The 14,626-nt window shown below is 37.7% G+C and overlaps 1 protein-coding gene across 4 annotated transcripts in view; it reads right to left on the bottom strand.

The window, feature by feature from the left end:
* Nucleotides 1-4,960: 4,960 nt before the first annotated feature.
* The window catches only part of RBBP6 (RB binding protein 6, ubiquitin ligase), a 33,074-nt gene continuing 23,408 nt past the window's right edge, over nt 4,961-14,626 (bottom strand). For 2 of the 4 annotated variants that reach the window (XM_032242973.1, XM_032242971.1), the window contains 8 exons: nt 14,515-14,611; nt 14,337-14,415; nt 14,177-14,231; nt 13,005-13,073; nt 10,327-10,689; nt 9,938-10,039; nt 7,322-9,079; nt 4,961-6,947 (listed from right to left, as the gene is read on the bottom strand). In XM_032242973.1, coding sequence (XP_032098864.1) covers nt 5,378-6,947; nt 7,322-9,079; nt 9,938-10,039; nt 10,327-10,689; nt 13,005-13,073; nt 14,177-14,231; nt 14,337-14,415; nt 14,515-14,611 — 4,093 coding nt within the window. In that variant the 3' untranslated portion in view covers nt 4,961-5,377. The remainder of the gene's footprint in view (nt 6,948-7,321; nt 9,080-9,937; nt 10,040-10,326; nt 10,690-13,004; nt 13,074-14,176; nt 14,232-14,336; nt 14,416-14,514; nt 14,612-14,626) is intronic. The other 2 variants (XM_032242974.1, XM_032242972.1) reach the window with 1 other exon arrangement.

Below are 14,626 nucleotides of genomic sequence, written 5' to 3'. Positions count from 1 at the left end.
CATCAAAAATATTGGAGAAGCTCCTGGGTTTCCAGTTGACTGGCCAGTTGAAATGTTAAACTCCTAACCTATTAAAAAATGGTCATCCTAGAAGATAAGAATATAATCCAGGGATTTAATAAGATAGGTCAAAACACACAATTATCAAAATTGTATTTAGGTACCATAATTTCTACAAAAGAATATTTTAAATCCTAAATATATCATAAAATTTTAAACTATTTAATCTAGAATTTTAAGACGTGATTTTTTTTTTTTCTCCAAGTGTTTAACTAGTTCCCTCAAAACTTACTGAAAAACCTATCCTTTTTCACATTTACTTATGCTGAACCTGTTGTGTATTATATTTGGGCCAATTTATGGTGTTTTATTCAATTCCACTCACTTGTCTGCTTCTTCTAGCACCAGTGCCATGATGCCTCGAAAATTGTATATTTTCCCCCTTCAGCCCACCTAATAGCCAGGGGAATGAGGTCTGTGTGGTCTGGCTTCCTTCCTGGCAACAAGACCAGCTATAACGAATCTGTCTCTGGACATTCTTCCTCCATCCCCATCAACATGGTAGCCTATGCTTCAGGTTTCCTTGGTGCAATTTTCATATTAAAAGTGACTTTCAAGGAAATTATCTTCATTTACTCCATGGCCTATCCCTGTTTCTTCAGATGAGGGCGTATTCCCAGTACCCAAGATCTTCTATTCAAGCTTCTCAAGAGGCCACCTGCCTTCTCACGGAGAGAACTGTCAGTTGTCTTTATTTTACCTTCTCCCCATTAAAAACAAAAAAGTTTTAAGACGTGGTGCTATGGCAGAAATGCCACATTTTTTTAGCTATGTCTGCCCCTTCTGTCTTTTCCTGGTTTCTAGCACTAATACAGTTTTCCTTGGCTTCACTTTACATATTTGTTTGTATTGGTTTTAGTTTTTAGGATACGAAAAGAATCAGTCTACCAGCTTTATATATCATTAAGCTAGGTAAAAAACATATTTTAAGAAATATCAGAATCTTGTTAAGGGGCCAGGTGCAGTGGCTTATCCCTGTAACCCCAACACTTTTGGCGGCCCAAGCAAGAGGATTCCTTGAGGCCAAGAGTTCGAGACCAGCCTGGGCAACACAGCAAGACCTGTCTCTAAAAAAAGTAATTTTTTTAAAAAAATTAGCCACGTGTGGTGGCACATACCTATAGTCTCAGCTACTCATAAGTCTGAGGGAGGAAGATTGCTTGAGTCCAGGAGGTTGGGGCTGCAATGAGCTACGATTATGCCACTGCACTCTAGTCTGGGAGAGACAGAGAGACAGAGAGACAGAGAGATGAGAGAGAGAGAGACAGAGAGAGACTCTCTCTAAACAAAACCAAAAACACTAAAAAAATCTACAAAATAATATTTTAAATTCTAAATGTATATCCATTCTCATGTTAAAATCTTACCACCAAAGACTTTAAAAATAGAAACCTAAATTGAAAACATTCACACTGGCCAAACCAACTTCATAGCAAGTTACAAAAGACCCACATTTCAAGCAAAGTGGAAAAGCAAGATTCATGCTGGTGTTGGCTTTAGTATGAGATCACTGTTCACTCTTCATTAAGTTTAATAAAGTGCATAAAATAATTAGCAATATTTTTAAAAAGTTCTTTTAACATGATCCTAAAAATAATCTCAAAGGCATTTTTCAAAGAGGAGCATTGATAAGCTGTTTATACTTTAGATCCATTACTGAAAGAATTCACCTAAAATCTTTGAATATTCCTATCAACCCTATTTCTTTCATATCCATATGCTGAAGTTAATCACATACAGCAGCTCCATGGTATGTTTTTTCAAAGATTTAGGTAGGTGACCTTAAGTCTATTCTTTCCTGACCATTCCAGTTCTCAAAATTAACAATGTTTGTGAAAAACATTTAATGTCAAAGGATGTGTTTATGATAAAAATGCAGGGTATACGCTCTCTCTCTATATTTTACATATACACGCATATACATACACACATACTACATATAGGAGGCTTTTTTCCTGTTAAAAATAAGACAACTGTGGAAGCTAAAGTAAATGAGCAGTGGTATAAAAAGTCTCAGGAAGGACATGTTCCTAATCAGAGGTTTTGTTCTATGTCTAGCTTTATACAGTAAGAACAGCATTCATTACAGGCATTGAAAGACCGGGAAAAGTGGACAAGCACACAGAGACTCTTGCACAGATTGGGATGAATAAACCATTAAGTTTATTAAGTAGCTTTCTGCCCCTCTGAAATCCTGACTTAAATATTTTGGAGCGGGTTTCGTTCCCTTCATTTGGCATGCTGACACTAGCAAAGGAGTGATTTTTAAGCTCCTGATTTCAACACTGAAGTATTCTTGGCACACAGAAGCACCTAGGTCCTTGAAGGATACTACTTTTCAAACCTACAATAGGCCAAAATTAATCTCCCCCCTTGAGAAACTGACACATCACCGGCTGTCTGTGAAGTCTGCTCTTATTACTAGCTTTTACACATACTTCTTTAGGCCACTGTGTGGGTAAGAATTGATTTGCTTGGTAAAACAATCTCAAAGTTTAAAACAAGGTAATTTCATTTTATTATTTCAAACTTATTCCTATGTGCAAGGCATGGTTTGGCTTCTGGAATATAAACTAGATCTTCTTTTTGTGGAAGTCATGCTCAGTCCAGTATGGGAGATAAACACAGACCACAGAAAACAATTTGGAAGGTGTTACTATAGCATATCCAGGGATGCTACCGCACCTCAGGCATGCATGGGGGTGGACGGGCACTGTGAGGGAATCATTCCAAAGCAGCAACCTAATTCCCAAACAATGAGTAGGAAATTACGAGGCAGGCAAAGGAGGAAGGAAATTACAGCTGAGTGCAAAAGACAGGGAGACATAACATGGTCTTTTGGGGATCAGCAAGAGGTGGAGTCTTACTTGCTGGCTTACTCTTTTACATGGTGGGGATGAGTTGGATTAGTTAGGAGTTGGCTTGAATATCCAAGGCTGGACTGAGCCTTCACTGGCAGTGGACTTTCTTGCTTAAAGTAACACAAGACATCAAGTGCCACTGGAATTTTTATGGATTAAATGAAGTACAAGCACTTGGCACAGTGCCTGGCAATTAAGTTCCTTCTTACATTGTTTTTCTTTAGTTTTGTTAAGCAGTGTTCAGCACCTTAATCCAGGTTTGAAGGTTAGCTGTGTGGGTGCAGCAAGATGGGTAAGGAGCAGCAGGTTATAGGGATGTTAGCACGTGGCTGAAACAACAGGGTATAGGACCAGGGAAGGGAAAGAGTAGAAAGGAGAGAGACTGGGGGATGAGTTGAAACTTCGGCCCCAAATAGACCAACAAAGGATGGAGCTGGAAGACCAAGTTGTGGATGAAACATTGGAGCTTAACTCCAGTGTTTCACCAAGAGAGGAACGGTCACAGGTGCTGAGTAACTGGAAAATTGTCATAGGAGTGGACTGCAGTTAAAGAAAAGGTCATTTTAGCTTAAATAACAATGAGTTTAGGTAATGAAACTCACCTCAGATGATGGAATGTATGATAAAGTCAGTTCTGGGTGCTAGATCCTATGAATGTCAGAGATTGAATCCAGAGTTTTGGTCCAGATTAGCAAGAATTAACAGTAAATCTAGCTAGAATATTTTAAAGTAGAAATGGCAGCATGTGTTGTGTGTGGGGTGGTGCAGAGTCAGAATGGTTAGGCCAGACCTCCCATCCTTAGCAACAAAGGTGTTTGGGAATAAGCAAATGTAATCTAAGCATCATAACACAAGCAGGGCCCTTTAGAGGAAAGTTAATTTGATTTAGAGGCAGCATTTCTCTAATTTAACTCAGTTCTGAACAGCTTTCACGATCTTTACAGTATTTGTATGTCATCTATACAAATTCACATTCTAAAATTTTAATGTCACTATTTTTAAGTATTACACTTAAAAAAACACGTATTCAAAAAAAGTATGCCTGTATAGCGCTTAAAATCTATGATTGGCTAGGCACGGTGGCTCATGCCTGTAATCCCAGCACTTTGGGAGGCAGAGGCAAGCAGATCACCCTGAGGTCAGGAGTTCGAGATGAGCTTGGCCAACAGTGAAACTCTGTCTCTACCAAAAATACAAAAATTAGCCGGGTGTGGTGGTGCATGCCTGTAATCCCAGCTACTCTGGAGGCTGAGGCAGGAGAATCACTTGAACCCAGGAAGTGGAGGCTACAGTGAGCTGAGATTGTTCCACTGTGCTCCAGCCTGCGTGATGAAGCAAAAAAAGTTTATTCTCTCAATCCCTACTTACACGATGTTTCTGAAGTACCATTCCTACCCTCATTCCTCAAATGCTTTCAGTGCCTTTTCACTGTCCCCAAGTTTCCAAACCACACCAATGAAGGAAACTCGTAATGACTGCTTGCTTGTCAACTGGGCAGATTAGGTAGGCCACAGATGCTCACTGGTTTAGCTGCATTCTACTTTATCAAGGAATTTAATACTCATTTATCAGGGTTTCCAGAAAAATATGTTGCCATAAATGAGTCACAACTTTGCATCTCTAATATTCAAATCCAAACAGTTTTGAAAGTTCAAACTTCTAATTTCTATATAATTCAAGACCCTCCTAGATTTATTTTTATTTTTTCTATAAAGATGGGGTTTCACCATGTTGGTCAGGCTGGTCTTGAACTCCTGACCTCAGGTGATCCGCCCGCCTTGGCCTCCAAAGTGCTTGGATTACAGGCACGAGCCACTACGCCCGGCCTCTCCTAGATTTATTTAACCACATCTCCAATTAATCCTGATTCATTTCCGGCCTTTACCACGAGCCCATCTATGAAGTTTATCAGCTTAAAAACTAGTTTTTAAAACTAAAATAAGGAAATGGAGACACAAACATAACCTGTGTCTGGTAGGTTAAGTATGTAAAGTCTATAGATGTGGCACTACTTTCTGTAATAATGCAAATACTCAACATTTGAAAAGTTTACTGAAAACTTTTATTGTAATCAAAAAGTGACATAACGGGGTTGTAATGAATTCAGCAAATCATTCTGCTGATATTTTAGAACTGATATCAGCTTTTGCCAGGCAATTAAAAAAATTCAAATGTGAAAATTTCACATTACAGTAAACTCCACCCCAACTAATTAATGGTGGTTAAAAATAATAGGCCCTAGCAAAACCTCTCGTTACATGGTCACAACTCACAATTCTGTACAAAAGTTCGTGTTATAAAGCTCTGATGTAAAAATCAAATAATCAAGCAGCAATATTTTAAGTGCAGCACAGGGTCTTCCATGTCATTATTTACAAGGCTTGAATCTCTTTACATTATAACAAAATTTAATACAGATGACTTAGTAATTAAGTCAATTTTTAAAATCTGTCCTTTTACACAGTGACAGATTTCACTTTTTGGTCATCTTTCTCCTTCTCCTTTTCTTTATCTTTGTTCTTCTTAGACTTCTTTTTCTTGTGTTTGTGTTTTTGGCTTTTTTCCAATTCTACTTCAGTGCCTGCATGTTTCTTATGCTTCTTATGCTTTTTATGTTTCTTGTGTTTTTTCTTTTCCTTCTTTTTCTTCTTCTTCTTGCTGTCTTGACTTTCTGCTGAGCTGGCACTGCTACTGTGGCTTCGGGTCTGGCTTCCAGAAGGGCTGTGGCTTCTGCTGGGGCTGACACTGGGGCTGCTGTGGCTCTGGTTCCTGCTTATTCCCACCTGGACCACAGCTGCTGTGTCCAGGCTCTCTTTCGCCTTCTCCATTATTTTATCTTTCAGGTCATTAGAAATGGTTCCTGAGGTTTCCTCTTCTTTTACAGAAACATTACTTTCACTGTCACTTTCATTATAGTCTGGTTCAAAAGCAGCTTCATCAGTTTCTCTAGTTAAGTCAGAGGAGAGTCTAGAAGAATGACTTAACTGGGGTTTAGGCTTGACAGCATTCTTGTCAATTTGTCCAGCAATTTGCTCTTTTTCAACTTGTGTCTCTGGTGGGTTAAGCATATAAAGTAGTTTATTGCCACTTGACTCTTTATTGTTCTTTGCTTCTAATACATGCTTTTCACGATCCTTACAAGGATTTTTATCTACAGATTTTGTCTCTTCAACTGGGCGTTTAGTATCGTAAGTGGCTTTGTGATCATGAGGTTTTCTGTCTCTTGAGGGACTAGAATTACTTTTTTTGGGCTCTCCAGCTCCTTTTTTAGGCAAATCTCTCTCTTCCCTTGGCTTATTTTTCTGTCCAGATGCAGAATCCTTATTCCGAGAAGGAGAGTCTTTTCTTCTCGTTAATTCGTTCCTTTCATCTCTACGTTTGGAACTTGAATACTCTCTGGTGTCATAGTCAGTTTTTTTGTCTCTATTGGGAGTGAAGTCTTTATTTGAGGAAGTACGAGTGGAATCATGTTTATCTGATGTTCTAGCCTCTTTGGAAGATTGAGACAGACTTTTAAGATTTCCTTGTTCATTCAGACGGTCCAAATTACTCTCTTTCTCTGGCTGAGTGCTGTTCTTCCTCTTTTCAGGGTTTTCCTTTTCCAAAACTGAATAATCTCGATCTTTGGTTTTCCCTTTTTCACTAGATGCAGAGTTTTTTGAACTTTTAATCTCGTGTTGCATAATTTCGTGGCTCATGTCCTTGGTAAATTTTTGAATTTTCTCTGATGGTTCACTTTCTTTCTCAGGATACTTGACTGTATTTGATGGCTTGGTACTAACATTTTTTATAACACTAGCAGGTTTTCCTACACTTGATATAGGCTGTGTGGATTTAACATCTTCTTCTTCGGATTCAAAGTCATCTTTATCCCATTTGGATTGAGGAACCTGAATCATAATGATAACATCTTCAGCTGGCACTGTATTGTCATTATTATATTCTTCCATAGTTTTAATCACAGTTCGCTTTGTATCTGTTTTTTCTTCAGATTTCCGCACAGGACTGCCTCCAGTTGAGCTCGTACTAAAAAGAATAACAATATTTTTAATTATTGAAGAATTTACTACTAATTATAGAACACCAGTAAATACAAAAATGCTAACTTAAACACAATAAATGTCCTTTTAACTTAAAAAAAAAATGTTATTCTGTCCTAAAAAAGATACACAATTTAAGATTATGATTGCATAAAAACAAATGTGGCTCACCCCCAAAATTTACTTACAACCTTGTCTTTAGCAATACCTTTCTTCAAAGACAACAAAAAACTAAACAAAGCCAGCCTACTTCCCTAGATCAGCACATTCATAATTAATACAAAAAGCACAAGCATGGATAAAACTAACGAAAATCCTTCCCCCAACCAATTTCCACACCCGCCCCCTACAGTCAGATACCTGGTATAATCCACCAGAGTTGAGCTGGATCCTTCGGTTCCAGTCACTTTTCGTCTGACCTTTCCTTTGACTTTTTCTTGTTTAACTTTGCTAGATGTTGACTCCAATTTTTCAGAGGGTTCTTTTGTGTTAGATATATTTTCTGTATTTCCAATTTTTTTCCCAGTTTCTCTGTTGAGCTTGATTTTTTTGGCTGGCGCAGTTGATGAGGAAATTTTGTCCTTTTCAGGGGTTCTATCCATTTTTTCAATATCAGGTTCCATTTTGCGCTTTGGTGATGGTTTCACCATTTCAGTCACTTCTAGTTTTGAGATTTTCATTGAAGAAGACTCAACATCTTTATCTACACCTTTTTCTTCAGTTTTTCTTTTCCTTTTTTCTCCCTTATTATCAAGTGGCTTGTTTTTCTCATTAGGCTTTTTGGCCTTTTCTTCCTTACTTGTTAGTTTTTCTGATTTGACATCTTTGGAATAGTCCCTCTTCACTTTTTCCTCTTTGACTGGTTTTGTCTCTTGGTGTTCTTTTGCTGATTTAGAGTGAGCTTTTCTGGGGGTTCCAGTGATTTTTTCATCCTTCTGAGAGGAAGATGATGATTTAGCATTGTCAGTCTTTGGAGTCTCCTCTTTGGCTTTTTTAAGTGGAGGTTCAGATCGAGGAGATTTCTCACGTTCTCCATCTACTTTTTCTTGGGGTCCTTTAGCAGGTTTTACAACATTTTCTTTTTTGGACACAGTAGATCCATCATTTTTCCGTTTGGTCTTATCACCCTTTGCTTTTGGTTTATCCCTTTCTCTCTTGTCTTTTTCAGACACTGATTTAAAAGTGATGGATTCTGCATCCATTGGTTCATCTCTAACAGGTGTGGCATCATCTCTACTTGGGAGAACGAACAATGAGTCTGTCTTATTTTCTTCAACAACTGTAGGTTCTCTTGATTTTCTTGAAGTCTCTAATAACTCTGGGTTCAGAAAACCCTCACTTTCCTCCCCTTTTCTTCTTTTTCTGTGTTTCTTATGCTTATTTCCTTTACCATCTCCTGGAGCGTTTTCACTCTCCTTCTCTTTTGACTTTGTATTATCCTTCTGATTGTGACCATCTCTTGCTGAAAGCTTTTCTGGATAGTTGCTACCTATGTTTCGACTTCTATGACTTTGCCCACCAACGTAATCTTCTCTGCGGCCTCTAGTGAAGGGAGAATTCCTGATGTTAAGTGGTAAAAATCTCTCTGGAGAAAAGTTCTCTCTATTTGCTGAGGGTCTAGGCTGTGCTCCGGCAGCATAACCTTTATAATATTTTTCATACCACTCTCTGTATTTTCTCTCCCACTCCCGGTAGCGTTCTTTTTCAAATGGGTCTCTAAAGTCAACACTCCTTCCATAATAAGCTTTCATGTCATAGGGTGGTGGAACTTCTCTGTATCTATTAAAATATTCACGTTCTGTTTCTCCTTGAGGTACGTTACGTTTATTAGGAGACTGTCCCCTAAATGCTTGAGGAGATCTTGATCGTGAATGATAGCGTCTATAAGGAGGTGACCTTGACCTAGATCGATGATATCCATGAGATCTAGACCGTGAACGGTAATTTCGACTCTTGCCTCTGCCTCTTCTGGGGTATGGAGGTGACCGTGAATAGGAACGAGAATGTGAGCGGCTGAATGATCGAGAATAAGAGCGTGAACGTGTTGAACCAGATCTTGATTTAGAATAAGTATATGAACTTCTTGAATACGAAGAACCACTATAGGGAGATTTAGACCTAAAAACAAAACAAAACAACAGTTGATAGTTGAGAAATATATACAAAATAAAACACAGACTCTCAGATTCTAGCAATCTCTCCTCACGGTTTCATCTGTCTTTGCATCAAATTTCATCTTAGATGATTAAAAGAGGCACAGTGACCTCTATTGGAATGGAAAAAAAGTACACAAATCAGAGCAATCACTTGTTACAAAAACAAAAGTGAAGTCTTAACAATTAGAGTGGAGTGCATTAATGTACCGTGAGTTATATGAGCTAACTAACATTAAACAAAATGTCAATTAAATTTAAATTTCACTTCCTATCTGAATATTGAAGTAGGATTCTGTTTTTTGTCCTATACTGGCCAAAAGCCTAGTTGTAAAAGAAAACACATTTCAAGTGTAAGGCTAAAAAATAAAGTATTTTAAACAAACTTCCAGGGAATTTTTATAATTCACTTTTTCTAGCAATAAAGCAATTTGTATTCTACTACTACTTCATAATTACACAGGTTAATGTTCCAGCAAGAAGCTGTAGCCTTATGGTAAAAGGGTCCTGAGAACTGTTCTTTGGCTATTCCCCTATTTCTTTCCTTCCAAAAACATTTCCCAATTATTTGATACTATATATAAATAACTTCAAGGGACAAGGGTAATTTAATCCCCATAACTGTTAGTTCTATACAATAGAATTTACATTGAGACATTATTTCAATGAACAGATATTGGGAAATAAGCTACATCTTCACTTCTATACACCTAGACCGAATCAGAAAAATTCCTAAGTGCAATGTTCTTTATATCCATAGCTAATCCCTGGATATTCAAAGTCCCATTTGTAATTCTGTTGTGAAGGCTTGCAAAACACTAACCTGGAAAATGAGCGCCTACGCTCCTTTTGAATCTTTTTGTATTCCATCAATTCCTTAGCAAAATCATTTGTAAACTCATCTAGCTTGGACTTTTTCTTTTCCCTAGTAAAATAAAGTTAAAGAGTGAAAGTTAACAAAAACCATTTAAGAAAACTAACAAGACAAATGTAATTAGATCATGAATGAAATGAATGAAATTGCCATTAGTTTTCCATTTTAAAACTATAAACTAGGAATCCCTGAGGAAGTTGCTTGTATGGCTTTGGTTTAAATTTTAGGTGAATTTCTCATACTAACTGGAAACACTGGAAAACGTTTCCAGATACCTATTTAATGTTATTATCAGAAAATGAAAAAAGTGTATAATAATTCCAAATCAGAATACATACTCTTCTTTTAGTCGTCGCTGCTCTCTATAGAATTCTTCCCTGGACAAAGGTGGTGCTTGTGTTGTTGGGATGGTATTTGAATGAGCTGTCTGCACTCCTGATGATACCCAAGGTGTTGATAAATTGGTAGGAGCTGGAGGAAACCCTGGAGGAGGGACACTATACCCAGCAGGTGGTGGCTGTCCAGGAGGAAACTGAGGAGAAAACTGTGGAGGAGGAACACCCGGAGGGAGAGGAAGTGTATGGGGAGGAGGCGGATACAAAGGAGGTGGTGGAACAGGTACAAAGACTGGAGTTGCAGGTAGTGACGGGCCTTGAGTCCTCTGTGATCTTTCGCTGTGGTGTCGCCCACGGTTTATACTTCTGGAGAAATAAATTCCAAGGTATTACTTCTTCAAACTAAAGTCACCTGAGACAAGTAAGCTTATCTTTTCTACCCATAATTATCTTCAAACTTAAAAACAGTGGAATAGAACCAACTATTCAACTAGTATAGAATCATAAGTACCATTTATTTTGTAAAAATAACTCTAGAACATAATTTTTAAGGTCACGCAGCAACTGAGATGATGCAAATTTATGGGACCTTCTCTACATGGAAATATTGTATTTAAAAGTTCTCTTTTATGAAGTCCAGATTGATTATCACTCCACGAATTGCCACCCATTACTTCCTAAACTGTCTTTTGAAGAACTGACAGATTAATGTTGCTATGACCTAGTTCCACCCAAAAGCTTACTTATTCATTTATTTTTTATTTTTTTGAGACAGAGTCTTGCTCTGTTGCCCAGGCTGGCGTGTGGTGGTCTGATCTTGGCTCACTGCAACCTCCACCTCCAGGGTTCAAGCAATTCTCCTGCCTCAGCCTCCCAAAGTAGCTGGGACTACAGGTATGTGCCACCATGCCCAGCTAATTTTTGTATTTTTAGTAGAGACAGGGTTTCATCAGGCTGGTTTACGTAATCTGCCCGCCTCAGCCTCCCAAAGTGCTGGGATTACAGGTGAGAGCCACTGCACCCGGCCCCAAAAGTTTAAATGAAGGAAAACCACCTCCTGTAACCTCCTTTTTGAGGTAGAAGGTGGGTGAAGATCATATAAAGCAGAATAAATTCTAGTTTTAATTTGTATAATTAACAATGAAAATATCAATGCTTTCTCTCAAAGGCTTAAGTAAAAATAACATTGTTGGGCTAAAGTTTCTAATTTGTGCCTCACCGAAGAAACAGAATGGGCTCACTTCTGTTAAACTACAGGTTCTTTAAATTATAAATAACTGGTACACAACAGCAGCAGCAGGGCTTTAGATTTTAAGCGTTTTGTTCAGATAGCTATGAATTAGTAAATATTACCCTTCTTTTAAAATGTGATCCAGTAATTACAGAGTAAACTTTTTAATAAGTTTAGCAATGAAGCACTAGAAGATATCCCTAATTTTCTTTCTTTTTTTGAGACAGGGTCTCACTCCATCCCCCAGGCTAAAGTGCAGTGGTGCGATTAGAACTCACTGTAGCCTCAACCTCCTAAGCTCAAGTGATCCTCCTGCCTCAGCCTCCCAGGTAGCTGGGACCACAGGTGCATCCCATCATACCTGGCTAATTTTTAACTTTTTTTTTTTGTAGAGATAGAGTCTTGCTGTGTTGTTCAGGCTAATCTTGAATTTCAGACTTCAAGCAATCCTCCCCCTTCAGCCTCCCAAAGCTCTCAAATTACCAGCAGGAGCCACTACGCTTGGCCAAAACTCTTTTCATAAAGTTTTGGAGGCCCCTTTATCCTGCTGGTGATTATGATCTAGACCAGCAGTTCCCAACCTTTTTGGCACCAATGACCTGTTTTGTGGAAGACAATTTCTCCAGGGACAAGAGTGGGATGGGGGGATGATTTTGGGATGAAACTGTTCCACCTCAGATCATCAGGCATTAGTTAGATTTTCATAAGGAGCGTGCAAACTAGATCCTTTACATGTGCAGTTCACAACAGGGTTCATGCTCCTATGATAATCTTAATGCCACTGCTGATCTGACAGGAGGTGGAGCTCAGGTGGTAAAGCTTGCTTACCTGCTGCTCACCTCCTGCTGTGTGGCCTGGTTCCTAACAGGCCAAGAATGGGCACCAGTCTTGGCCCAGGATTGGGGACCCCTGATCTAGACAGTAAGACTCTGACTTCTTGGATTAATAATGCTTGTACCTGCCCAGAACGGGAGCCTCTAAAAATCTCCTGTCTCTTCTTTTGGAAAAAAAGGTGGGAGATGATTGGGACAGTGGAGTCTAGAAGATAAATAAATGTAATTCTTTTTGACAGTTGGGAGCTGAGCTTGTTAACTTTCATCTTAAACTGGTATCTTAGATATTGTGAGTCTTAATGACTTTCTTCTACTTACAAGAGGGTAAATACAAGCTAATACTCTGCTGTTTGCTGAGGGAGAGAAAGTAATCACTGGGAAGGAACATTAAAAATGTCTTAAAAACCACCATTTAAGAAACTATATGTAATTTATTCTTTTCTAGGCCTCTTTAAGGATAACTATTGAGAACTTAAGAGTGATAAACACAACCCAAACAAATTATCTCCTTCCTTCCTGCCAATGCTGTGCTTTAATTTCTTTGATGTTATATATATTTTTTGGTGATATACATATATAATAAAATGATTATTTTCCAAGATTTTTAGCATACCTACCTGTAGCAGCTCCTCTCCCCTCTTCTAATTTGTTGTGGTGGAGAAACCAGATAGCCAAGTTTGTTGGAACTATATGAGAGAAAAAAAAAAAAGTTCAAGTGTTTTTCCATGGGCATAATACAAGATCTTTCCATGCACAGATGTTAAAACACCGATTTTAACTACTCAAAAACTTTTTCCTACTCCCCAATTCTTAAACTTATTTCGGACACAGGAGAGGTGAGCAAACATTTTATTTACTTAAAACTAACTTTCCCCCCAGTTAACAGTATTATAACAGTAATTAGACCTCAAAATAGATTACTTTATGTAATATCACATTTTAATTAGCATTTTATAAGTTACTCTGTGAATTTATTGTTATATACAAGGAAGAGCCCTTTTGTCTGCTGGGCACTATGAAGCCATTTTACATGTTAAGGTAGGTAGTGGCATTCCAATTCCAAACAAGGAAATGGATGTTAGGGAGTAAAACCACATGACCACTGTTATGAAGCTAGAAAATGAAGAAGATGGGATTCAAAACCCAAGTCTGCCTGTTTCTAAATCCTATGTTCATTCTACTGATATATCCTGCTAGTAACTCATACTTTAAGGATATGTCAGTTTTCGATTAGATTATATAAACAGAAAAAATTATATAAATAAAAAGATATTAAGTAAGTCTGTTGATTTTCAACGCCATAAAATATCCCACAGAGAAAATCAAAATTATTTTTATTTCAGGGTAGAAAAAACATATCCTGTGGAATAAGACATGACTTAAAACAACAAATTTTTGTTTGGTAGACTTTAATCTTATTATGTATTTATGTACTCAAACCAGACTTTGATCATCCAAATTAAGGATAGAAAAAGTTAAACTAGTATAGGAAAATAACTGACGCCATATTTAAAATAACTTTTCTGTAATTCTAATCCTACTCATTAACTGAAGTCCTGTCAAGATCCCCAGTTGTTGGACATGAAAGTAGAAAAAAACTTCTAAGATTTTGTATTTTAGAAAAGATTTACTCATTAAAAAAAAAAAAAACAACTCATATAAGCTTGAATTTTGTTAATCTGGCACATTAAAGTTTATAATAAAGAGCAGCAACCCGCTGCCTGGTTTGAAGCTTCTGTTATCTAGTTTGCAGGCAATCATCTGAAGATTATTGCAAACATCTACTCACTGTTCCCAACCTGGTCGACCACCACCTGGACGAGCAGTATTTATTCTTACTGGACCTAGAAACAAAAAATAAAAACAGTAAGGTAAATATAAAGTTGCCTATTAAATCAAGCTAAAATTATTTTTTAAAGGGAAAAAAGTCTAAAAGTGATCTTACTCACCAGTTGTGGGGATCAACTGTCCGTGCAATAATGACTGTCCAAGCAAAGATGGGGTTCCAAGAACAGGCACCTGGTAACCCTTTAGAAACAACCACAAATAAACAGAAATGGTTAAAAAAAAAAGAAGTAAAAACAAAGCCCTACTATAAAAAATCCCAAATTAAAGAGTAAAATTTACCTTCTCTTCCATAAGAGCGGTAATTGCAATGGAGGAGGTTCCCTTAGAGTGCTCTGATGCAAGAGCTGCAGCTGGCAATATTTTATTATCAGAATCCCTTAAAAAAATATAA

The sequence above is a fragment of the Sapajus apella genome, unplaced genomic scaffold (genome assembly GCF_009761245.1).
Source record: "Sapajus apella isolate SASKATOON/1434 unplaced genomic scaffold, GSC_monkey_1.0 scaffold51, whole genome shotgun sequence".
Lineage (NCBI taxonomy): Eukaryota > Metazoa > Chordata > Mammalia > Primates > Cebidae > Sapajus > Sapajus apella.
This window is presented reverse-complemented; position numbering and strand designations above follow the sequence as displayed.